The sequence below is a fragment of the Triturus cristatus genome, chromosome 5_2 (assembly GCF_964204655.1).
Source record: "Triturus cristatus chromosome 5_2, aTriCri1.1, whole genome shotgun sequence".
Taxonomy (NCBI): domain Eukaryota; kingdom Metazoa; phylum Chordata; class Amphibia; order Caudata; family Salamandridae; genus Triturus; species Triturus cristatus.
In genome coordinates this window covers 219,674,283-219,699,813 of record NC_140588.1, presented here as the reverse complement: position 1 = coordinate 219,699,813, position 25,531 = coordinate 219,674,283, and the positions used below count along the sequence as shown (strand labels likewise).

The 25,531-nt window shown below is 43.5% G+C and overlaps 2 protein-coding genes across 2 annotated transcripts in view; both read right to left on the bottom strand.

Annotated features, from left to right (window-relative positions):
- The window catches only part of LOC146822819 (uncharacterized), a 119,814-nt gene that overhangs the window by 76,269 nt on the left and 18,014 nt on the right, over positions 1-25,531 (bottom strand). The window contains exon 2 of the mRNA XM_085606589.1: positions 14,407-14,553. Coding sequence (XP_085462715.1) covers positions 14,407-14,553 — 147 coding nt within the window. The remainder of the gene's footprint in view (positions 1-14,406; positions 14,554-25,531) is intronic.
- LOC146822820 (coiled-coil domain-containing protein 6) lies at positions 17,369-22,613 on the bottom strand. The gene is made up of 2 exons (XM_085608115.1): positions 22,596-22,613; positions 17,369-18,514 (listed from the first exon to the last, which is right to left on the bottom strand). Exons 1-2 carry the CDS (start codon positions 22,611-22,613, stop codon positions 17,369-17,371), a joined length of 1,164 nt encoding a protein of 387 aa, XP_085464241.1.

Sequence of the window (25,531 nt, the reverse complement as noted above, 5' to 3'; positions counted from 1 at the left end):
GCTTGGAACTCCTTAGAAAAGAGTACTCCTTTACTTCAGTGTTACTTAATGCTTTTTAAGATGCTGAGGTCAAGTATGACACAAAGCACCCCGCCCGCTGCTGACTTTCCTGGTACTGGCCCTGGTGGTGGCAAAGAGGGACGTGGCAAAATATTGGGGGGCGCCCTCGCCACCCCGATTGGAGGAATGGAGGAGGGGTCTTGACGTATACATGGCTGTCCCAAAAAATTCAACAGGGTGTGGTCCCGGTGGCGGAGATATCATGGCCTGGAGGGGGGTCTCTAGAGGGGCGGTGGAGTGGAGGGGACCGGCACGGTTCATGGACGGTGTGTACAGCCCTAGGGCACGGGCAGTGGTGTATACTGAAGACGCTGGTGCCACCCGCAGAATAAGTCCGGAACAGACTTCTTGTGTAATGAGAGAGAGGGGGGAATGGAGGGCGGGCAGGGTGGGTGTGGTGCTCAGTGCTGACCGGTTTGTTCTGTTGTTTTACTTTGTGCTTAGAAGAAAACCAAAAATGCCAATAATAATGTTTATAAAAAAAAAAGTATGACACAAAGCAGAAGTCCACGCATAGTGACGTAGACAACAATTGATTTTCTCCTTATGAGGAGTTGTTGAAATATTTCACAGATATGGAGCGCACAATGAATTGGCTTATCAAGAGCCTGATTAATAAAACAATTGAAACAGGAGTAAAACGAACCTTTTAAAATATTAGATAAAGATTTAGGTCATGGACTACGGAAATGCACTTTACTTGGGTCTTCCGGAATACCTTTTTAGGAGACTCCAAGTGGTGCAGAATGCAGCAGCCAGAATGATTCTTACCCTTGCTCCTAGAACTCACATGACCCCATATCTAAAATCGCTCCACCGGCTCCCTATTAAAAAAAGGATTCTCTTTAAAACAATGATCCTGGCTCATAAAGCTCTTCATGAGAATGTAGCAGTGTGCTTGAGGAAGAGGACTTGTGCATCTGTCCCTCCCAAGAACCTACAGTCAACTTATGGCTCCTGAGCCAAAGTTCCCAAAATACGCCGAATCAGAATTGGAGGCAGATCCTTTTCCTACCTTGGCTCAATGGTATGTGTTGGACTTGGCCCTTTTTGCAGGGTCATCCCTGAACTTTTTGCCTTCCTCCTATATTTTCTCTGACCTGTTGTTGGCTGTTTTATGACTCTGGGCACTTTACCACTGCTGATCAGTGCTAAAGTGCATATGCTCTCCCTATTGTAAATTGATGTATGAATTTGTGATTCCATGATTGGTTGGTTTGGTTTACCTGTCAGACCCTAGTACAGTGCACTAGGAGTGCCCAGGGCTTGTAAATCCAAATGCTGCTGGTTGTTTGCAGCACTGGTTGTGCCACCCACAGAAGCAGCCTGTAAAAGTGTGTCTAAGGTCTGCCATTGCAGAGCCTGCGTGCAGTCTGGTACTGTCATGCAGACTGGGCGAGTGCACCCACTTGCCAGTCCTTAAGCCTTCCCTTTTCTTCATATCAGTATGGTAGGCCCAAGGGCAGGGTGCATTGTAAGGATAAGGTAGGACATGCCCTGGTGTGTGTGGCATGTTCTAATAGTGAATTACAGCCATTTTCGTTTTTCACTATTGCAAGGCTACCTGTTCTCCATAGGCCAGAATGGGCAGTTTGATTATTACATCTTATAATCCTACCTGACTCAGGGAACATGGTAGAAATTCGAATTTAGTATGCCTGAACTCAGAATGATAAAATACATCTTTTAGTGAAGTCGGTTTTAACATTCTGTGTTTGAAAATACCACTTTTAGAAAGTAGGTATTTTCTTGTCTAACCATTCAAACCTGCCTCTGCTAGGCTGTGTATTCCTTGTCTGGAGTTTGAGTGACAGGGCTGGGGAATTCCAGGAGACAGGGTGAGGTAGCCCAGTGGTGAATAGAGAGATCTGCATCTAGATGGGTAGGAGGAGCAGCACCTGGGACCTGAATATAGCTGTGCCTTCCCTCCACAATGCTGGCTCCACCCCCTGTGGTGCGTCTGATGTCTCTACCCTGCACTTTGAAAGGAAAGAAGGAGTCAGGTAAACAAAGTGCTCCAGGACTGACCAGAACTGGTTTGAACAAGGCAAAGGCCCCTCTGCCCTCAGAGGACAAAGGACTTTGGGGTATAAGTATTGGGACCCTGATCCCAAGAATTTAGATCACTTTGGGAAAACAAGAAGAATCCTCTGCTGAGGAGAGGAACCAAGAAGAAACTGACGACTATCCCTGAAACTGGGGGATTGGCCTGCAGGGGTAGCCTACCACCAAAGAGAGGAGAAAGGAACTTTGTGTGTACTTTTGCTCAACTTGTGAAGGATCTCCAAGGGCTTGGAAAAGAGCTTGCCTCCTGCTGAAGTCTCAGGGACAAAAGACTTAACCACCAGCTCCCCAGAGTTCTTTGGAAGTGCTGGCTGCTGTTTTGGGCCTTCTGAGGGACTGTGTGTCACAAGGAGCTGGAAGCGCGACTCAAGAAGGAGAAGCGTGCAGCCGTCGGAGCTGTTGCCGTCGCATCGCGTAAAGGAGTGTCGCCGCTGCAGTTGTCGCATCGAGCGGAAGCGTCTCGCATCTTCGAAGAAGTGTCTCGCAACGCCGAAGAAGCATGTCGCCATCGCATCCATCGTAGCTGACACATTTCACCGCATCAAGAAAAGAGTCTCACATCGAGGAAGAAGCGTATCACCATCGCAGATGCTGCCGTCGCATCTTGGATGACGTCGCTGTAGCTGTCGCATTGCACTGCATCAAGTAAAGCACCTCGCATCCACGGAGAAGCGTGCCGCCGTCGGAGCTGTTGACGTCGCATCGCGTAAAGGGTGTCGCCGCTGCAGTTGTCGCATCGAGCGGAAGCATCTCGCAACGTCGGAGAAGTGTGTCGCCGCCAAAGCCACTGCAGTCGCATCGCGTATAGGGGTGTTGCCGCTGCAGCTGATGCATCGAATCGAGTCTTCTCGCAACATCGGAGAAGCGTGCCACATCTGGTAGATCTTCACGTCTTTATTTCTTTGCACCAAACTTTTATCGCATCAACATCGTTGCAACACTTTCGTAGCCCTGCGTGTTGCATCTAAAGGTACATTGACTTAAAGTGTCGCATTTAAGAACTAAAGAGAACTAAGCTAAATTCTACCATCTTAAAGTAACAGTATTGTGGATTTTTGTCGTTTATGGTCTTGTGGTAAATCTATATAAAGAATACTTATTTTTTATATAAAACCTGTGTGGTGTCCATCTGTAGTGTTGTCACTTGATTACTGTATGTGTTCACAAATGCTTTACACACTGCCTCTGATATAAGCCTGTCTGCTCGTGCCAAGCTACCAAGGGGTTGAGCAGGGGTTATTTTAGGAGTGTACCCCCTTACCCTGACTAGAGGCAAGGGTCCCTATTTGTCACAAGTGCATACCTGTGCCAACTAGAGACCCCCAAGTCTAACAGTATGGAATAATTCGCCAATGGAGCTTCAGTCCATCTCTAAGCTATCAGTCTTCAAGAAAAAGTTAAAGACCTGGCTCTTTCAATATGACTGAAGGGACGTTCAGTAAAGGCTCCGCAGGCAAACTTTAAAATTAGCGTTGGAACACTTCTTGGAGGAGATTACAATGAGAGAGCAGTAAGAAAGGGATGAGAAAGGAATAGATAGTCATATACAAATTGAGAATGTAAGGGTGACAGTCAATGTCTTCAAGTTTTGCATGAACCATTGCATCTTTACCACCTTTACCACAACGTGTACCAAAAAAATAAAGAATTATTTTTATCAACTCGTGGGGCATGTTACTGGGTTTCTTTACAAAAGGTGTGCAGGACGTGACATACAACAAAACTTTAAGACGTTATAAATACTTCCACCACATGATCCCTTTCAGACTTAGAGGGGGGTTTGATGAACGTTCCTAGTTGCAATTCCACAATAGTTGTGCCCATGAGTTGGGTTAGGAAGTGATCTCCATGTAATCTACCTCAGAGGGTACATAAGAAGTATTGGTTGTTGGGGGTAGAGGGAGAGGGTTGCACTGTTACTTGTTGTTACAACACACAGGACCTCATTTACTATATTTTGACGCACGGAGGCCTAGGAAGGCTAACTGCAGTGCTGCCGCGCGTCAAAATAAAAAGGTAGAATGCGCCATATCTACAAGATACGGCCCATTCCTGTCATTCTCCCCTGAGCCAGGGCACAAACAGCAGCCATGAGACAACGCAGACACCCATCGATCATGTTGTAAGGGTGCCTGCATAATCTATAGCATTTTCCTCTTTCTATGTGTGCTGCAGAATGAAGCACGCATAGAAAGAGGAATAAACGTTGAGACATAAAGTATTTCTCCTCATTACGCCACTCCAGCGCCTCGCCTGGGGAGGCGTAGGATTCTGACGCATTCCCAGCTTTAAAAAGCATAGTAAGTCTGGGAATGTGTCAAGTTTCATGGATGTTGCATGGAAACACCCATAGCAAAACCCATGGAATGCCCTTTTCACAAAGAGTGATGCGTGAAATGTTTCATATTTACAACGCCATGAAAAGTCATGCCGGGTGACTTTACGTGGCCTTCTAATTATGGGCAAGCCCGTTGTGCTGCTGTTGCATCAAAAGTGAAGCACTGTTGGCGGGCGCAGTGGGATTGTAGATTTGGCCCGCAGTTTGGCTTTATGTGGACAGAACAGCCACCACAAGGCAGCCATGTTTGCTTACTGTTAGAAACTGAACTCTGGACGGTAGTGCATAAATTACACTTCTCCATCCATGAGCTCCCCTCTGCTCAGAATCATTTACCTGCTTCAAGTGAGCACCGAATAATTCCCTGACACAGGATGTTGTTCACTTTCAAACAGAATTTCTGGCTTCGACATGAAATCCTCGCCGCTAGTAGACAAAGTCAGGAAACCGTGGTTGGTTTCGTCAAAGAGGAATGGCCTTACTTTGACCTACTTTGGGTGAAGTAATTAGCATTGCCCCCCCCCCACTAATGGATACTCCATTCTGCCTAGGTACTAAGCAAATCAGATAAGTTGCATACACAATTTGCTCATATTCCAAGGTACCACAGGTAATATAAAAGAACAGAAATGTCTCTCAACTGGCCCGGGTCATCCCAGAGTAATCTAACATTTCCACTCGCTCAGTAATAGGAACTTTGAGAGGATCAGCAAATCCACCAAAAATTCCAGGAGAGCTGAACACTGTGTCATTCATAAAGGGGAAACAATAGTTGTTTATGATGCTTCCTAAAATAAAAAAGCATTAAGAATAGTAGAGTAGGCAGACCAATAAGAACTAGGGATACTTTCTATCCTATGGTCTTCAGGCTCATTTGTGTCCTCATTGGCGAAATAGGTAAAGCACACACCACTCGTTGGCAAAGGGATCTGTGGGCACTACACCACCTCTGAAAAATCCACTTCTCAACGTACCACCTTTTAAACGACTTCCAAAATAGGAAGGCTATTTTTTGTGCTAGTGGAACTTCAAGGTTACCAACTTTAGGACACTGGTGCCTCGTGTTTTCTAAGGTTTTTACTCTGGTCATCGGTGCCAGCAGGCCCAACTTTGGGCATGTGTTCTACACAAGTGTTCATAGTCCCAGTTTTCAACAGCAACCCCTTTTAAGGTGGGTTTAGAGGATAGAAGCACAAATATCCCATATAAGAAGATCCCACTGGAGTGTCACAGTCTGAAAAACAATCCTTTGAAAGCTGATTTAAAAATGGTCTAATCCCTCTACTGAATCCACCCTGCTGTCATTCTACCCATCATAGGTATTAGTCTGACAGGAGATGTGGTGATCCAGATGTTACTGCCACAATCCTGTGTGAGGTTTGCCTGCACTTTTCAGTTTGGTGTCTCTGGGGCGGATTATATAACTCAGTGCAAAACGTATCTGTTCACAGAAGAATGGAGCAGTGTGCTGTGCATCTGGCTAACCATTTTATGACAAATGATCTGAACAACAGTTTTTGCCATTTCATGGAAAGACCTGGCCAGTGCCTTGACCATTACCCCCACGAATGTGCGGGCGTGCCTAGAACACACTCCCCGTACCAAAATACAAGCATGTGAAAAAGCATATAGTTCTTTATCAATATCTCAATAATGGCCAGAAGTGTCACAGCCATTTCACTCAATCTGTGGTTAAGACACCACTGTTGTTCTCTTCTGCTTTTCTAAGAAATGGTACTCATCCTGGAATATCTAAGGCCCTGTGGCCTCCAAAATACCAACTAAAAACGACTCCAGAACAGTATCCTGGATAAAGTAGGATCCACTATTCTCATTGACTCCCTCACAGATAAAACAATCCTGGCAAGGACTCTTGAACCATCACTCAAGACCATTCTTGGATGTTAATGGTGAGGACTAAGGGGCCTAATTATGAGTCTGGCGGTCCTCGGACCGCCAAATTATGACCTTGGTGATCACCACCCTGGAACCGCCAGCTCCACCATGTAACCCCTGTTACCTGCGTAATATGCTTGGCAGGACCACCGCGATTCAGCCAAGCGTGTTACTACTTTCCTCATCCGCCACTGATTTCATAGAATTCTTTCATTCATGAAAATAGTGGCAGTGAGGAAAGAAAGTGGGCACCACAAGGCCCCCTTGTGATTCACTCCATGTGGATGCACACAGGAGGGCACTACATGTCATAACCCAGAAATGTTTGCTCCGTTGTATCATGGTACAATTTGCTCTCCCCTCAGTGTTGACTGTAGTGTTGACACCGCAGTCAACACTGAAAGGAGCGCATATTGTGCACTGCATGTACCATGATTCAAAGGAGCAAACCTTTCTGGGTTATGATGTGGTGTCTGACCATACCCTATTCCCTGCCCAAACTATTTTTCATAACCTCCTCTACCATTTATTACACATTCCTAATGTTCCTTTTTGTAAAAATTGCATTCCAGTCCATTGATTACGCTTTATCCGCCCCGAGCCGGAGATTACAGAGAGTACGGCCCTAGCCGGAGAGTACGGTCCGGGTGCGGAGAGTACGGTACGGGTGTGGAGAGTACGGTCCGGGTGCGGAGTTAGGAGTCGTAAGTGAATACCAAAAATCATAAGGGCCTTCTGTGAATACCAGAAGTAGTACGTTTAGGATTTTGTCTCAGATTAGTTCTGTTAATCGGGCCCTTCATGCTTTCAAATAGGATTGTAGCACTTCTTTGCCATTTAAGAAAGAAGTCTGAATCTTTGAGTAGGAGTATTGTGTGTACTACCCATTATTATTCAAACATTATTATTTTTATTCAAAAATGTAATTATTTTTCAAACATTTTTATTCCTATTTAGTAGACAGGCAAACTGTCATCCATAACTGGATAAAACCTAGATATGAATGTAACTGTTCACAATTCTCTCTGAATAACTTATTTCATTGATTGATGAAAGGGCAGACAAAGAAGAAGATTGCTCATATTTATTATATAGGACAACAAACTCTGGGTTCTCCAATCTAACAGGCAAGCCAACTTTACCCTAACTTGAGTTAGAATCATCCTCACTTTCTCTTTTAGCATAAAACAATAAGCAATGTCTGACTCCTTCAGGTCATTTTCTTCCATTCATCTAGGGGAAGAGCATCTGCCTCACTCTTTTTGTAATGCCCGTGTCACAGCAGCTTAAATCATCACCTCCTAGTCTCCTCCTCTCTCATACCTGAAGGAAAAAACTTCATCTATATACTTTGTTGGGGAATGTCCTGGTCTTCTTTGAAAGAACTGGAAAGCTGTCTGACATGATGCAGACAAAGAAGCAGGAAGTCAACCGGGTAGGAATCACTATACGAGTTTCAGCCAGGGAATGTGTAACTTGAGAAAAGAAATTAACATAGAAGGAAGACTACAGTACATGCAAAGGGATTTTTTGTGGAAACATCTGATGGATGGAGGCAAATACCTCACTAATAGGGAATGGTACAAGAAAGAAGAGATGAAGAGATAAGTGTGTTTCCAGGATGGGAATAAGTCAGACTATACTTCCAAATTTCACTGTGGTATTTTGGAACAGGTTTCTCCACAGGGAGAGTTAAGAATGCTATTAGAAATCTATAGCTAGAGTTTCTTAAACCAAGAAATTCGGAAATGTACTCCAAACATAGGAGGAAATCGTCAAGAGTAGAGATATGACTTTCTAAAGAAGCGCTTTGTGGGTGGGCGCTACATGAAATAATTAATCATAGTTGAAGTGTACAATTGATATAACAGCTCTTTAGAAATCAGATACTTATGGAAAGGCCTGTAAATAGAGGTTTAATCAAATCTTTATTGAGAAGAGCACCTTGCATACAGGGAATGGTTTAGATAGCAACATGTGAACATTTTCAGTCCTACCTGACAGTAAGGTTTGAAAGTTATTGCAAAAGAGCAGCAAGAATAATATAGAAATAAGGGTGCAAAATATATAGGTATTGCGAGAATCTAATAATGTTTTGACCTTAATTCAAAAAATCTTCAAAGCTGCTTGTTATGTCATGATTTGTTATTGTGGAATGGTCTTGTGTTCTCCTTATGATCCTCGTTACAGCATCCACGCGAGGGGAGGTTCTAGACTGTGTCGATCGTGGATGCTGTGTGGAGGAGAGAGCGGAGGTGTTACTCTGCTGCTGCTGTGTTTAATCAAATAAACACTTAAACCGATTACCTGTCTCCGACCCTGACTTTACAATTGGCGACGAGTTGTACAGGAAGAACCTATGTGTCAAGTTTATGATTGACGTGCTGATTTACAAGCATTCAACTACAGTTCCTGTGTCCGTGGATTTCAGTGATCACGAAGAGGCAACCTACTTCTTGAACTTCGGCCCTCAGTGACCTACTGAAGATACCACAGGTCATATTTTCTCTTAAAAGAAGGGAATTTCTACTTACATTATCTCTGCTATGGCTTTGTTTTTATTTGAAGACTCTACCGTTCCTCCACGAGCGCTTTTGTCTGTCGCGTCTCGCTCATCAGAGCATCAGCAGAGTTCGCCTTCCTATTGGTCACGTTTTCGATGTGACGTTCCAGTTCACGTTGCGTGAACTCAGCGTGCCACCATTTTCTTTTTCTTCAAGTGCTACCGTATTTTGCTATGACTTTGCCACCTTAATACCCATTCACGGTGATGCACACACCTTAATACGAGCGCATCTGTTATTTCAATTCACCACACGAGTCTGCTCGCACTGGTTGGAATTTTACAACTGGCTTATGCGCGTTTGTTTAGCAGCGCATATTCGACGATTACGGTGATGCGCACACCATTTTATGACCTTTGAACGTTACATCAATGCGCATAACATTTACATACGTCGTGCATTCCTCTACAAGTGCATATAGTTAAAGGCACATCCTGTTGGCTGTACAAGCAACTCGGTGATGTGCACACCTTTACTGTTCTTGCTCATTTGAATAGTTTTTTTTTCTCCTTTGTTTTAAATATTACATTTTAGAGTGTTATCACCATTTTTTTGGTGCATTATACGCATATATATATATTTTTTTTTTCTTCGTCTTATCTTTAAATATGACAAGTCAAGGTTATTCTATTCAGCCTCCTCAAGCGTTGTGGCCTGCTGGTTCTGATCCATGCATAAAATGGTCACAATGGAAGGCATATTTTCTCAACTTTATTGACACTATAGATGAAGATGGGAAAATGACACCAGAGAGGAAAAAGAAACTTTTATTACATTCTGTCGGCCCAGGAGGGCTTAAAGCCTATGAGGAAATGACTAAAGCTTTAGGAGGTGGTGATGCTAATGTGTTTGGTGCAATAGTGAATGACTTTGATACATACTTTTTTCCTAAAGTTTGGATTGGAATTTTAAGGTTTAAGTTCTTTCACAGGAAACAAGAAGTTAATGAAATAATTGACGAGTATGTTTCAGCTTTGAGGAAACTTGCCGATGATTGTAAGTTTGATCATCTGGTCGATCAATTCATCAGAGATCAGGTGGTAATGCATAATAAGGATCCTGCTGTTCAAGACAGATTATGGATAAACGGCGATGCCGAATTAAAAGATATTTTAAGCATAGTAAGAAAGGCGGAAATGTCTCGCCGTAGTGCAAAGTTACTTAAACGAAATGCCGCTATTGCAGAGAACTCTGCAGAAGTGGTTAGCAAAATCAAAGCGAATTCGCTTAATTCCAGAACTAATAATTCTATCAAATATAAAAATGACACCACAGTAAAAAAAAAAAAGGAGTACAACCGTGGCACCAATTTTAGGTGTTACCGTTGTGATAGTCCTTCACATTTAGCTTTGTGTAAAACATGTCCTGCCTTAAAGCAACGATGCTCGAATTGTGGTATTGTGGGCCATTTTACTAAAGCTTGTAATAGGAAAAAGAAAGTGAAGGTTAAGTGTTTGGATGAAGTTGATTATGATTCAAGCGAATGTGAAGATAGTATTAAGAAACTTACTATCAATGATCCCACCAATTCACAAAATCTTAATCCTAAGGAGCTATTCATTTGGAACATTTATGACAACAATGATAGAATTCTTAAAAAACCTTTATGTTCCATGATCATAGGTGGGATTTCAGTGCAAATGTATGCTGATTCCGGTTCGCCATATACGATAGTGGATGAAGAGACGTGGAAATCTCTTTTTGTGGCACGTTTGGGCAATAAACTTCTAGAGCCAGATATTCAACCAGTGGGGTTTTCTGGTGAAAAGATTGACATGGTTGGGTATAGGTTGTTGCTTTTTGTATTCAAGAATAGACAAGCTACCAGCAAACTATATGTTGCCAAGAAGGGACCTTCAGTTTTAGGGTGGAAGGATCAGGGAAAACTTGATATAATCCTCAACCCCAACAGTCCAGACCCTGTCATGGTACTTAATGAAAACAATTCGCTTTGTAAAAAGTTGTTGAAGAAGTTTCCCAAAGTTTTCAGTGGCTGCATAGGTAATCTGAATGATTTTGAACATCGCATTATATTGAAATCTAATGCTTGTCTGAAGATTCACAAAGTCAGACAGATTCCTGTTCTCCTCAGAGATGATTTGGAGAAAGAACTAGAGAAATTAGTTAAAGCAGACATTATTGAGCGTATTGAATCTGCTGAGTGGATTTCTCCGATTGTTGTTGCAAGACGTAGCAATGGAAAATTAAGATTGTGTATTGACCTTAGACATCTAAATAATAATATCATCGTGGATAAGTTTCCCCTTCCTAAGATCTCGGAAATGTTGTCGTTGGTGAAAAATGCAGAATGGTTTTCCACTATAGATCTTTCTGCTGCTTACCATAAAATTTCCCTTGTGGATGAGAGCAAAGCGCTAACGGCTTTTATTACCCCTTTCGGGTGTTTTCAGTATAAAAGGCTTCCTTTTGGTTTAGCTTCTGCGGCTGCTATTTTTCAAAGATTGATGTATCATCTATTCGGTCAAATTAAAAATGTAAGATGTTTCCAAGACGATATTCTTGTGTTTGGAGCCAATAGAGATGAAGACGATAGAATACTTGATGAAGTCTTTACTATTTTGGAGTCTAAAGGGTTGACCGTTGAACATTCCAAGTGTAAGTTCGCTGTGAAATCAATCACTTACTTGGGTCACACTATTAGTAAAGATGGTATTTCTCCCAAACGTTCTTTAATCAAGGCTATTCGTGATGCACCCAATCCCACAAACAAGGCGGAAATTCGATCTTTTCTTGGTCTAGCTGAATTTTATTCTAGATTTGTAAAAAACTTTTCTGCAAAAATGTTCTTTATTAGACAACTCCTTAAGAATAGAGTGAAGTTTTTATGGAGCACTGAATGTCAATCTGAATTTGATAATATCAAACGTGCCATTGTAGAAGCCCCAGCTCTAAAGGGATTTGATCCTGACTTAGACAATATTGTCACAGTAGATGCTAGTAACAAGGGGTTGGGTGGTGTATTATCTCAAATAGGACCGGATGGGAACGAGAACATCGTTGGTTATGCTTCTCGTGCATTGTCCCCTTCTGAAGAAAACTTTTCCGTAATCGAAAAAGAGACCCTTGCATGTGTTTGGGCTATGGATCATTTTCGATCTTTCATTTGGGGGAGGTCTTGTTTAATACGTACCGACCACAAACCATTAGTTAAGCTATTAACAACGGAAGGGATTTTGAACGCCTCAGCAAGAATCGCTAGATTGTCGTTGAGGCTACAGGATTATATTTATCAGATTGTTTATGTTCCTGGGAAAAAGAATGTTACTGCAGATTTCCTGTCTAGATTACCCATTGAAATGCATGAGTGTGATTCTTATGATTTGGACGATGAACAAGTTGCTTTGATTCACAATCAAGGATTATCCAACTTCAATGAAGTAGAATGGTCGAATAGTTATAAACTTAACGCTACTTTGCAGAAGTTGATCATTTTTATAAATAATGGTTGGCCTTGTAAAAATAGACTTCCTAGTGCATTTAAAGCCTTTTGGGAAATAAGGCATGAGCTTTCTGTCACCAAGGGGTCCATTTTTAGAGGTGATAAAGTTATTCCTCCTCTCTCAATGCGAATGAAAATTGTTAAGCTCTGCCATGAGGAGCACAGTGGCAATATTTAAACCAAACAGAGGGTCAAGCAATGGTTTTGGTGGCCAGGTATTGATGTTGTGATTGAGCGAGTCGTTCGTGAATGTGTACCTTGCTGTAATTCGGACACATTTTTAGTCACTTTGAGACCAAAATTGGGTGAATCTTTTATTCCTGAAAAGCCCTGGCATACTATTGCAATTGACATTATGGGTCCGGTTGGCATTGAAAAAAAATACATTATAGCACTCATTGACATTTTTTCTAGGTGGCCTGTAATTAAGGTTGTTAACAAAGTTGACTCTCAAGAAGTTTTGAAATTTCTTGACAGAACTTTCATTGAAGAGGGTTTACCTGTTCAGGTCATCTCTGACAATGGAGTTCAATTCATGTCTAATTTAACTCAAGAATACTTTAAGAGAGCTGGCATTAAACATAGGACGACCTCGCTTTACAACCCTTCTGGTAACGGCATGGTTGAAAGATTCAATAGAGTTCTTAAAAACTCTATTCAAATGGCCGTTCAGAACAGTTGTGATTGGGAAGTGCAAATTTTCAAAACCTTGTGGATGTATAGAACGACACCCCATGAATCTTTAGAAGTAACACCTTTTGAAGTTATGAGAGGTCGAGGTGCCAGGACAAAATGCAATCCTGAGTGGTTATTAGAAAGTACTTCTTCTGCCTTACCTGTTGATGTTATTAGATCCAGAATAGTTAATAAATGCAACAAGTATCATGAAATATATAACAAAAAACACAATACTAAGGATGTTTTTGTAAAAGTTGGTTCTTGGGTCAGGGTCAAGAAGCCTTGGAAAACTAGTAAGGGTGAAAGTCAATATTTTGAACCTTTAAAGGTTAAGAAGGTTTTAAGAAATGCTGTTCAATTGTCTGATGGTAAGGTTTGGAATCTTAAAAGGATTGCTATTTTTCTTCCTCCTCATAATTTGTCTAACCAAACTCCTTCTTTGGTTTACCAGTCACATGATTCTCATTCAGAATGGGATAGTACTACAAAGGGGGATGGAAATGTAAATGATACTGATACTTCTAACTGTGTTAATGCTGATACTCCTAATTGTGTTAATGTTGGTTCTGATGCTATTAACGATGATATTGTTATTTCGGGGGAAAATTGTAATGGAGATTTATCTCCCTGTGAAGAACAAAACAATATGGAATTGTCATCTGAAGGGGTTCATGGGAAAGATCAAGTCACTACTGATGGACCAAGTTGTAGTAACAAACGTACTCGATCTAAACCAAAATGGATGTCAGATTATTTTTGTGATGTTGCATTTTAATTTTTTGTTTTTTTTGTGTTATTTGTTTTGATTATTGTGTAAGGGGAAGATGTGTTATGTCATGATTTGTTATTGTGGAATGGTCTCGTGCTCTCCTTATGATCCTCGTTACAGCATCCACGCGAGGGGAGGTTCTAGAGTGTGTCGATCGTGGATGCTGTGTCGAGGAGAGAGCGGAGGTGTTACTCTGCTGCTGCTGTGTTTAACCAAAATAAACACTTAACCTGTCTCCGACCCTGACTTTACACTGCTTTGTGAGTGCTTTATGAACTAATACGGTCAACTGTCAAACAAATTCTAATATGTAATTGATGAAGTCTTACATAAATAAATGTTAATAAAACCATGTTTTAACTGAGGAGTCCTACTTTTACTTTTTCAAAAGAGCAAAAGTGGTGTCTTCAGGTAAGTAAATAGCTATGTTGTTATAAATAGTTAAGGATGAGATCTCAAAAGAAGGACTGTATTGATTGTCAATATTTGATTATAACTGATTTTGCAAACTTTGGAAGCTTAACTGTTTTAAAAATCATTCTGCTCACAGAATACAGGGAAAAAATAAATGTTGTACCATGTAAGGATGGTCTTCCTCTGCCAACCTCTTCCTTGCTTTCTCAAAAAATGGTAATGTTATCATCGATCCTGGACGATGAACAAGCAACATTTCTCCGAGGTCCTCCAGGCCACTGAAGATTTCTCGAACCAGCCCAATTACATTCTAGGAAGATAAATTAATGAAAACAAAATAGATGATTATTTAAGATTACAGGTGGATTTGAGTAAAATGTAGAGAACTGGTTGGATGAATGTGATCCTGATGTTCTAAGTAATATGCAAAACCATCAGCATATGCATATGAAGCCAGTTAGACTTTTCTATGTTTTAATGTTTGTTTGGGTCATTTGTGTTATTGAAAATCCCACATTTGAGGAGCTACTAATATCTATTGACATCATTAAAACGCAGACTGGTAAAGTGTATTTCTTAGAGCACAATATCTTGAATATAATAGTGGTATTGCAACTATGAATCTATCCACCATTTACCACCTGTTAGGATGCTGGGAAACAAACACATCTAAAGGCTGATAAATCAATTATGTAGGATAGCAAAGCCACAAAACAGACCTACCACATGGAGAATGCAGGGCCAAACATATTTAGTTAGCACAGTGAGTTATCATAGCCTAAAGAAGAATTACATTTAAAGGGTGTTTCTAATTTCTAAGATTTTGTACCTGGGTTTTTAATAGACAAGACCCCGAAATGGCTAAACTAAAGAAGTGAGCTGGGTGACACTAAACCTCCTCACGGAAGTGCCACGAAACTTCACTTCTCATCGGGCCTGCTACTTCAAATATTTCACCAGTGGGTGTTTTTAGGCCAGAAAATGTTGCACCCACGTATGGGTGTAGGTCATCACAGTGAGTCCTCATATTCAAGGACAATTTGTTTGAAGGTACGTTCTAAGCCTTTAACCATAGGACCTTATTTGACAACAGTCCTAGATTATTAAGCATTTTTAACCTCATTAACGTGGTATTTAAATCAAGTAATTCCAGATCATGACCATAGCATCCATAAGCAAGACTGAAAATTACTAAGTGATTGGCACAATAATGTATGCGTAAATCACTATAGCGGCAAATAGACTTTTGAGGTTCTCTTTATATGTGGGATGAAGGAAATGGTTGAGTCACACAAGCAATTACAAAAAAATAGTTCTCATATTTTTTTCTATGTCATCCAGGAAAGAATTATTAGAGAATCCCTGCCCCCCAATTTTCAGCTCCTTATTTGTCTAATATATATTAGTAGCTCTATCCTTCCGATTTGTGTCAATCATTTAAACTGACCCTCTTTTGGGCATCAATGACTGCAACCCAGTGTAAAAGTAGGACACTGTATCGCATCCCTGCTTTCCACGGCATGTGGAAACAACTCTGCTATGGTACAGTTCCACCGAAAACATGGGGGGGGGCACAGTCCGAATTTAATATTCAGCAATACCCCACTGAGTCTTTGCATAAAAATGTCTCTAATTTTTAAGCAAGACTTTTTAGCTGTTGGGATGCACCCCAGAGACGAGTAGGGTGTCACCCATGTAACACGGGGCATGAGTTACAGACAGATTTCTCTTTCAAACACTAAGGTCTGGAGTTTGAATCCTCAACCCTTCAAGAGACAGTCAACAGTTTACAGTTGTGTAAAATATGCCTGCTTTACAAATCTGTGAGTGTTGGGACAGAAAATTCCTCTGCGTGGTGACAGATGTGCACCACTGCCCTGAGTGCCCAACTGCACTGATGTCTGAATCCCTAATGGGGATTTTTGTTGTCATAGGCAAACACAGATCACATGTGTGTGCCATGATATAGGCCTGTCTTACGAACTGCAGTCATGTTCGACTGGGAGGGACACAAAACAAAAGGTCTACCCTCATAATGGTGGAAGGCTACTGCCTTCAACAGGAACTAAGCAGCATGAGCGCGGTGTTGGCATCATACTGTAGTGATCAGTAAGAGAGAACAGATCCTTTTTGACCTGTGCCACTGGAGTGACGTCTACAGGCACATTCATTTTTGAAGTTATGCTGCTCTGTGCTTAACTCACCCTGGGCCTACATCAGACTGGTGTAAAATGTTATGCAGCACAGAGGTTATGTATCTGTGCTGGGTGCATGTGTGCCTGGGAAGGGTACAAACAAAGAAAATCCAGTACTGAGCCGTGTGTGCATGGTGAATCATGTGCTGAATGTACATGTGCCTATGAGTGGTAAAGTACCTGAAGGATCGCAGTGTTGTGCAGTGAGTGCAGGACAAAAGCATGTACTAGGTGTATGTGTATCTAAACCAAGAGGACACAGTTCCTATGGGCGAGTGCAAAAAGTCACCAAGCCTTAAAAAAGAAAAAAAGGAAAGCAGAGTGTGAAAACTTCCTAGATTGGAAACCCACTCATGAAACTGGAAGACCACTCTTTGTCCTCTATTGCCCTCACACACCCCGAAGGGTGTCATGCTTCATCATCGGGCGGTTGCTCCTCGTAGGGCCGGCGCTGCAATTCCCTACGGGCCCCGCGAAGGGTCTCTTTGTCGGAGATCTTTTGAGGACCGCCGGATGGTGCATGTGGGTGTGTGGGGAGTGGGTTGATGATGGAGGGTAAATGAAGTGCGTGCTAGTTGGTGTGAAAAATATGTAAAAAAGGGTCATCATGCAGCAAATTTTATTAGATGTACCCTTAGCAGGCTTTGGACTGCTGAAAAGTTATGACCCTAGAGGCACGCTATGCCCAGGGGTCATAGGTCATAGGTCAACATGTTTCGCGCTTCTTCCGCCTATAAGAGGTCGATGGCGCTTCGTCAGGACCAAATTGTTAAAATTAAGTGCACGTGAAGGTTGGTGAGACATAATAAAATACCCTCAATACCGCTCTGGGCCACAAACTGTGTTCCTCAGTGTGGTCACAGGTTGATGATGAAAAGTGGGCTCCAGGTCAGTATCGCTCTGGGCCACAAACTGTGTTCCTCAGTGTGGTCACAGGTTGATGATGAAAAGTGGGCTCCAGGTCAGTATTGCGATGGCATGAGAGGGCCCCATGTGTTGCACGTGAAGACCTGGTGAGTTATAGTAAGACATTCCAGCTCTAGGAAGTGATGTTGGAGGAGTAAAACCAACATTGTGACTTGGATAAGGTAAACCTGGAGAGATGGGTCTGCTCGAACTTGGTGATGGTGTATAAGGTATTGGACTGGATACAGTGCGAGGTCTCAATCCTTGTGCAGACATCTCATTGAAATATCTTTCATCATCCATTTCTAAGCTCGATTCACTTTCAGACAATTGCCTGCATAGAGCTTCTCTCCGCTCCATTTCTCTCTGTAATTTTCTTTGGAGTCTTAAGTTTTCTTCCCTCATGTGACGCTCTTCCTCTAAATATTGAGCCATTTTTTCAGTGTGCTGTAATTGAGCTGCTCGGAGTTGCTTCTTTAGTCGCTCCACTTCATTTTTTAAAAATCGGATATGTCGCATCATATTTTCTGGTGAATCAATCTCCATTGAAATCTCTCTCGGGGATGGTGGAGCAGACACTGGTTGGTCCAATTTCTCCTGTAGAATTCTTTTTTCTGCTTCTAGTTTATCCATTCTCTTCCAAAGGCGATTCACAAGGGCTTCCTGCTCCTGTTCTAATGTGTTCTCAAGGTCAATCTTCTCACGTCTTAGCTGCTCTAATGTCAGCTGTTTCGAAATGGTGTCGTTTTCCAGTTTTTTTATTTTCTTCATCAGTTTGTTCACTTGAAACTCCTGCTCTTGTTCTAAATGCTGCTCCAGTTCAGCCTTCTCGTGCTGTAACTGCATCAATTTTCTTGATAGCTCGTTTGTAAGAAACTCTTCCTCTTTCTCATAGTTGACAGCCAAAGTTTCTTTTTCTTTCTGCAGTGCCTGAATCTTTTTAAACAATGTATTGCTGATGAACTCTTCTTCCTGTTCTGCTCTCGCTTGGATAGTGACGCTGGCCTTGCGCAGGTCGCGGTTCTCTTCCTGCAGGGCTTTGCACTTGAGCTTGTAGGTTTCGAGCTCGATCTTAAGGACCTTGTTCTCCTGCTGCAGAGACGCCAGCCGGTTGCTGAGCTCCTCCAGGCGGAAGGGCGAGATGACGATGCCGGACTTGCTAGAGGAGGACTAGGTGTATGTGTACCTGGGCCTGATACAATACAGGAAGAGTAGGGCCTGATACAATAAAGGAAGAGTACAGTGTTTGCATGTTAAATGCATATTGTTAGACCTGCCATTCTTGGTGTGGTTTCCTCTGATGTTTTACCTCCTGTTTTGCTGACTTCCTTTTTGCTGGTTTTAGGATTCTGGGTACTTTACCACTGCTATCCAGTGCTCTAGTGCATATGCTCTGTACTCTAAACATGGTAATATTGGCTTATCCACAATTGGCATATTGGCATATTGTATTTATGTTTACATTTAAGTCCCTAGTAAAGTGCATTATATGTACCCAGGGCCTGTAAATTAAATGCTACTAGTGGGCTTTCAGCGTTGAATTGATTGTGCCACCCACCCAGTAGCCCTTAAAACATGGCTCAGGCCTGCTATTGCAGAGCCTGTGTGTGCAGTTTTGTACTGCCACTTCGACCTGATAAGTTAAACTACTTGCCAGGCCCAAACCTTTCCTTTTATTAAATGTACGTCACTCCTAAGGTAGGACCCAGGCAGCCCCAAGGGCTGGGTGCAGTGAATTTAAACGGTAGGACATGTACTTTTGAGTTTTACCCATCCTGGTAATGAAAAACTGCTAAATGTATTTTTCACTACTGCAAGGCCTATCTATCCAATAGGTTAACATGGGGATTGCTTTGAAACATCTTTTATGTGGAATTTCCCATTGGGAGTAGCTAGAGATTTGGAGTTTGGGGTCTCTGAACTCACAATTTAAAAATACACCTTTTAGTGACGTTTTTTTTAAATTGCAGGTCTGAAAATGCCACTTTTACAAGGTTAATGAGACTAGAATAGTGAATGCACTCCTTCCCTTGTCTGTTATTTTAGTTTATGCTGAAACTGCCAGTATGCATGCGTGCAAGCAGCGCTGTGAATCGTCCCATCACAGCATGTCCAAGACATTGAAAAAAGGTGCCGCTTTTAGCGGCCCCAGCTGCTGCACTGCTTTAAAGAGAAAATTTTCCATGTACACCAAGTCTTCACAGTAAACCAAGTAATCCATATTAATCCAATCAATTTATCATGTTAGTTATCATAATCTCTATGTTTGTGTAGAATCAATCTGGAGACAGATAGATAACACTGAATACTTTATTCATGCATTTTCAAAACGCTATCCAAGCTTTAACATGAGCGTGTGCAATCAATCGTATTTCACTGTAAGACTGTGAATATCACCCAATGCATTTCGCACCTATCTGGTTCTTCGTCAGGGGTCGCTGTAAGAAATTAGAAAGATGCGCTTAGCCAACCACTCTACAACATAACCTGCCCAGTGCTTAAAAAAATGAAAGAATAATAACCCATGACCCAACAGAGAATCACCTCCCTTAACCACCCTCACTGTCACACCACCAACTAAACAGCGTGAAACACATTTAAAAACGAAATTTAACTTACTCTCATATCCCGCTTCTAATTCGTACCTCAAAACATTGGCATTTTTTTACTTTAACCATCTTGTGCCTCTGCCTGTCAACAAATACACATCTGGGTCAGGGTGACAGCTGGGCTTTGTGCACTCCCATACAAAGTATGCTGGGGTGTGACATTTGCATTCAGATGGCCTATCACCAGGCTGATGGGCCTTCCTGAGGTAGACTATGAGGGAGTAGCTGACACTTGCACCAGAATAGGGCTATGCCTGTCCCCAAACAAAGAGCTGCATACTCCCCTGTAGGGCGTATGGAGCCAGGGATGGAACGGTCGGGACCTAGTGAGGTTCAAAGGTCTCTTTGATGTCTCCCCCACTTCAAAAGGCACATTTTGGGTCTAAGCATTGGATCCCTGACACTCCCAATTAGGTTCACTCTGGGGTCCTTAGGAAACTCTGCAACAAAGAGGAGCTGTGCTGCAAGGAGGTACTGCCACTTTACTACTTGTTTTGTTGTGTTGGCCTGCTGATTGCTGTGTTGCCAGGAGAGACTGTCACTTTGTAACGTGCTCTGCTGTGTTGGCCTGCTGCCTCATTGTTAGACCCTGGATCCCTGGTTGGCCAAGGTAGGTACCTCAGGCCAAGAAGGGACCCGCGTTCCAACGTCAGGGAAATAAAGGTCACCTTCTTAGATAGCCCCGACCACCCCCTCGGTAGCTTGGCACAAGCAGCGAGGCTTATCTTCAAGGCAAATGTGTAAAGTATTTGCAACCGCGCTCATAACAACCCAATGATGACACCACAAATAGACTCCACACAAGTTTTATAAAAACTAGTATAAACTTTATATAAAAAGATATACGATAAGACCACACAATATAAATCCAACATATGAGGTTGTGTACCATTTCTCCTGGCCGGTTGTTAGGCCAGCCAGCCCTTGTAAGTTCTGGCGGTATTAATGAGCACTTCTAAACATTCTCCTGTAATCCTAATATCATGCTATACAGTACGTAATGCTAGAATCAGGTATGTTTGCAATGTAAAAATACTGTAAGGCGTAACAAAGCAATCAGACACTGCAATGTAAAAAGAATGCAACGCGTAACGCAACAATCAGGCACTTTGCAATCTAAAATAATGCAATGCGTAATACAACCACCAAGTTATGTTATGTTATGTTATCAGGAATTTATAAAGCGCGCGTACACCAGAAGGTTTCATGGCGCTGAGTTGAGGCCTGGTGGCACGGCAGGGAGGCTAATTGTAAGATAGAGTAAACAGCTGTGTTTTGAGAGCTTTCCTAAAGCCCATGAGGTTGTCCTGAGTTCTGATGTCTAAGGGCAGCGAGTTCCAAAAGCAGGGAGCGAGGTAAGAGAATTTGAGCCCTCCTTGGCGTTTGAGTTTGATGGTCGGAGTAGCAAGCAACCTAAGGTTGCCAGACTGAAGGGTGCGACTGGGGGTGTATTTCACAATGCGGCTGCTGAGGAATTTGGGGCTACTACAATGCAAGGCTTTGAAGAGGAGGCACCCAGTCTTGAAAGCAGCACGTTGTGCAACTGGGAGCCAGTGCAATTTAGCCAGAAGGGGCCTGGCGGAATGCCATTTGGGTTGTTTGAGGATAAGCCTGGCTGCCTGGTACTGTACCATTTGAAGACGTTTGAGCAGATAAATGGGCAGGCCAAAGTAAATAGAATTGGAAAAGTCAAGGCGCAATAAAACTAGAGCTATAACTGCCTGAGTGCGAGCCGAGGGAGTGAGAAGGTAAGCTATTTTCCTAATTTTCCTGGGTTGGAAGACGCATGAGGAAACCACCGACCCAACCTGACCTCTCAACGAGAGATCGGAATTAAGTGTCACTCCTAGACTTTTCACTGAGGGGGAAGGGGTGGGGGGGTAGTCCGAGATCAGAGGGCCAGAAATGGGGGCCCCACGTGGTTGCGCTGTTTCCCGGCAAGATTAGTTCAGTTTTGCCGGGATTAAGTTTAAGGTGGTTGGAGTTCATCCAGCGCTGGATGTGGAGCATGGTGGCTTGAAAATCGGAGACCGAGTTAGGTCCACTAAGAGTAAAGACAAGTTGGAGATCGTCTGCGTAATTAAATGTAGTGACCTTCATATGTTTTAGAGAACTGATAAGCGGTCTCAGGTAAAGATTGAATAAGAGAGGGGAAAGGGAAGATCCCTGGGGAACCCAGCAGGGAAAGTCCACCATGGGTGCGGTGAAAGGGCCGAGGCGAACTGCCTGCGTTCTGTTCTCAAGGAATGACTTGATCCAGTTGAGTGCAGAGCCTTGTATGCCCGCCTGTTTGACACGGGACAGGAGGATGTGATGGTCCACCGTGTCAAACGCGGCGGACAGATCAAGGAGGACGAGGGCCTGATGGATGCCCTTGTCTGCATTTGATCGTAAAGTGTCTAATACAGCAAGGATGACTGATTCCGTGGAGTGGGCAGGGCGAAAGCCGGCTTGGTTGGGTTCCAGATAGTCAGATAGCTCAATAAAATTGGATAGAGACTTGGTGACGTGAGCCTCGAGGATCTTAGCTAGGTAAGGGAGCAGAGATATGGGACAATAATTAGAGTGGTTGAGGGGGTCCGCTCCAGGTTTTTTTAAAATAGGCACCACTATAGCCTTCTTAAATGCAGAGGGGACCTTACCTTGAGATAGGGATTCATTTAGGAGTGGGAGCACACAGTGAGGAAGGTGAGAGAAAGCCTCTTTAAGAATATGAGGGGGACAGTGATCATTGGGGGAACCGGATTTCACTCGAGACAGTAGTGCTGAAAGGGTCTGAGGGCATAGAGCAGGGAGGCGATCCGGAGTAAAAGGGCTGGTAGTGGTAAAATCCACATTGTCAGGGCAGTGTTGAACAGGGATAATGGCTTTTATGATGGAAATTTTATCTAAGAAGTAGGAATTCAACGAGTTACAGAGCTCCTGAGTGGATGACTGAGCAGGGTGAATGCGATCTGAGTTGCATAAGTCGTTGATTATGGCGAAGATCTCTTAAGATTTATTTTAGGCATTCAGGATTTTAGTGGAGAAGTATGCGGCTTTAACTTCCCGTATGGCATTTTTATAGTCCGTGAGGGCTGAGGAGAACAGGAGTTTGTCCTCTAAGCTGTAGTGTAATCGCCATTTCCTTTCTTTTTGCCGTAGCTCAAGTTTCTGTTTTTTGAGCTCCGCAGAAAACCATTTGTGAGCATCAGAGTGGCGGGAACGGGTGAAGTTGGTGAGAGGAGCATGGGAGTCAGAGGCCTCAAGTAGCCAATCAGTAATTGCCGAGTTCATGACCTCGACATCTGAACTGAAGGTGGGCGTGGACCTAGCTAAAAAGTTAATGAAGCCGGGTTTATCAATGGAGCTCCATCTCCTGGAAAAGCCACCGCCAGTGGGGGGCAGGTACTGGTTGGGAATGGTGGTGATAGTGAAATTAATGAGGTGATGATCAGACCAGATGCAAGGTGCGACCGTAAGGGCCGAGAGAGTGAGATTTGAGGACCAAATTTGGTCAAGGATATGTCCTTTAGCGTGGGTGGGCGTGGAGATTTGTTGGATAAGATTCAAGCTGACAAGCAGTTCTGACAGTTCCGTGGCGTGGGGGCCACCCCGGGCATCATTGAACCAGTAGTTCATGTCGCCGATGAGCATAATACTTGCGTGATTGGTGATCAGATCAGTCATCTGTTCGCTAAGGGCTGAAGGGAAAGTAGGCATGGCAGAAGGGGGACGATACAATAGTACCAAGACAATAGAGCCAGTGGTGGCCTCAAGTTGAATCACTAAATTCTCCACCTCTGAGAGAATCAGAGGGGTGAGGGTAGTAAAAGTGTGATCTTTGTGAATAATGGCGGCGACTCCGCCACCATTTTTCCCCGAAGAACGGTTGGCTGTATGTATGTAATATTCTGAGGGAAGAGCTGCTAATATGTCAGGAGCAGAATCCTGAGTGAGCCAAGTTTCCTTGACCAAAAGTAAGTTGGGTTTTTTGTGACTAAGTAGCAGGAAAATGTCCAATTGGTGTTTGACCAATGATCGAGTGTTTAAGTAAAGTATGTTCAAGGCAGTCTGCCTGTTGGTTTTGTGTGGGTAGGTAATGGTAGTTGAAGAACTGAGGACAGGGGGGGGAATAAGGTAGGGGGGTTGAACAAAGAGGTTGAGCTCCTTCAGACGGTTTTCACATGAGTAATTGAGGGAACGAGCCGAAATTAGCTAGCGAGCGCAGATGGTTAGAGGTATACGTAGTGAATTGGCCAGAGTCTGTGGCCCTTGGGCCCAGGCAGGCGTGGACGGGCGCAGACGGGCTTGCCTTAGGCGCGCCTTCGGCGCGTCATCGGCACACCCGCTGCGCGCGTCCGCTGCGCTGCCGCGTTATTGCAGGCATTTAGTGCTAAACCCCGCCCTTAAGCTCCTCCTCCTTACGGCCGATAGGCTGGGGCCTGGGGAGGGGAGTGAGAGGAAGAGAACAGCGAAAGCGAGGAGGCGAGCGCCGTGATTGTTCAGGAAGCAGCCTCTCAGTGAGTTTCTGACCTCGTTTTTTTTAAAAGATACAGTTTTAAAATACAATTATTAAGGTAAAACAATGCAGAGCAAAGCACAGGTATAGCGGCTGTCCGCGCGTTTCAGGCAACAATTCCCTTTCCCGCGCTGACCACCAGTATTTGTTGCTAAGCCCCGCCCTTAAGCTCCTCCTCCTTACGGCCGATAGGCTGGGGCCTGGGGAGGGGAGTGAGAGGAAGAGAACAGCGAAAGCGAGGAGCCGAGCGCCGTGATTGTTCAGGAAGCAGCCTCTCAGTGAGTTTCTGACCTCGTTTTTTTAAAAGATACAGTTTTAAAATACAATTATTAAGGTAAAACAATGCAGAGCAAAGCACAGGTATAGCGGCTGTCCGCGCGTTTCAGGCAGCGTTTCAGGCAGCAAGTACGTCGTTATGCAGAAATAAGGCAATGCGTAATACACTAATCAAGTAATTTGTTATGCAGGAATAATGCAATGCGCAATACGCTAATCGGGTAGTTTGTTATACAGAAACAATGCAATGCGTCATACGACAATCAGGTAGTTCGTTATGCAGATAAGATGCCATGCTTCATACACTAATCAGGTACTCCGTTATGCAAACATGATGCAATGTGTAATACGACAGTAAGGTACTCTGTTCTACAGAAATGGAATCATCCGTAATACACTCAGGCCCTGATCTCTGGGCCTTAGGCAGTCTCTCCGCCTCTCCTTCTGACTTGCAGTCAGCCTCTCAATAGTTGCCCCCAACACGGTACGATGTAATCTGAAAGTGCAACTCCGCACTCCGGACCCTGTACTGCCACTCCCTTGGCAATACGGGCCGCGACACGAGCCGAAGCAGAGGCTCGCACTGCCAACACGAGAGAGAGGCCGATAGCGTCTCCCTCCAAGCCCGTGCCCTGCCCCAGAAGTCGAAACAAGTTACCTGGGGGGCGCAAACTCCCTCTCCTCTCCTCGTCCAGCAGCTGGGCCTCCAATGCAACTTTGTGAATTGGCAACGGCGGGCTCGGGCCGGCAACTTAGCTCCTCCGGGACTGCCAGTCCAGGCCGCTACAGTTACAAAGATCT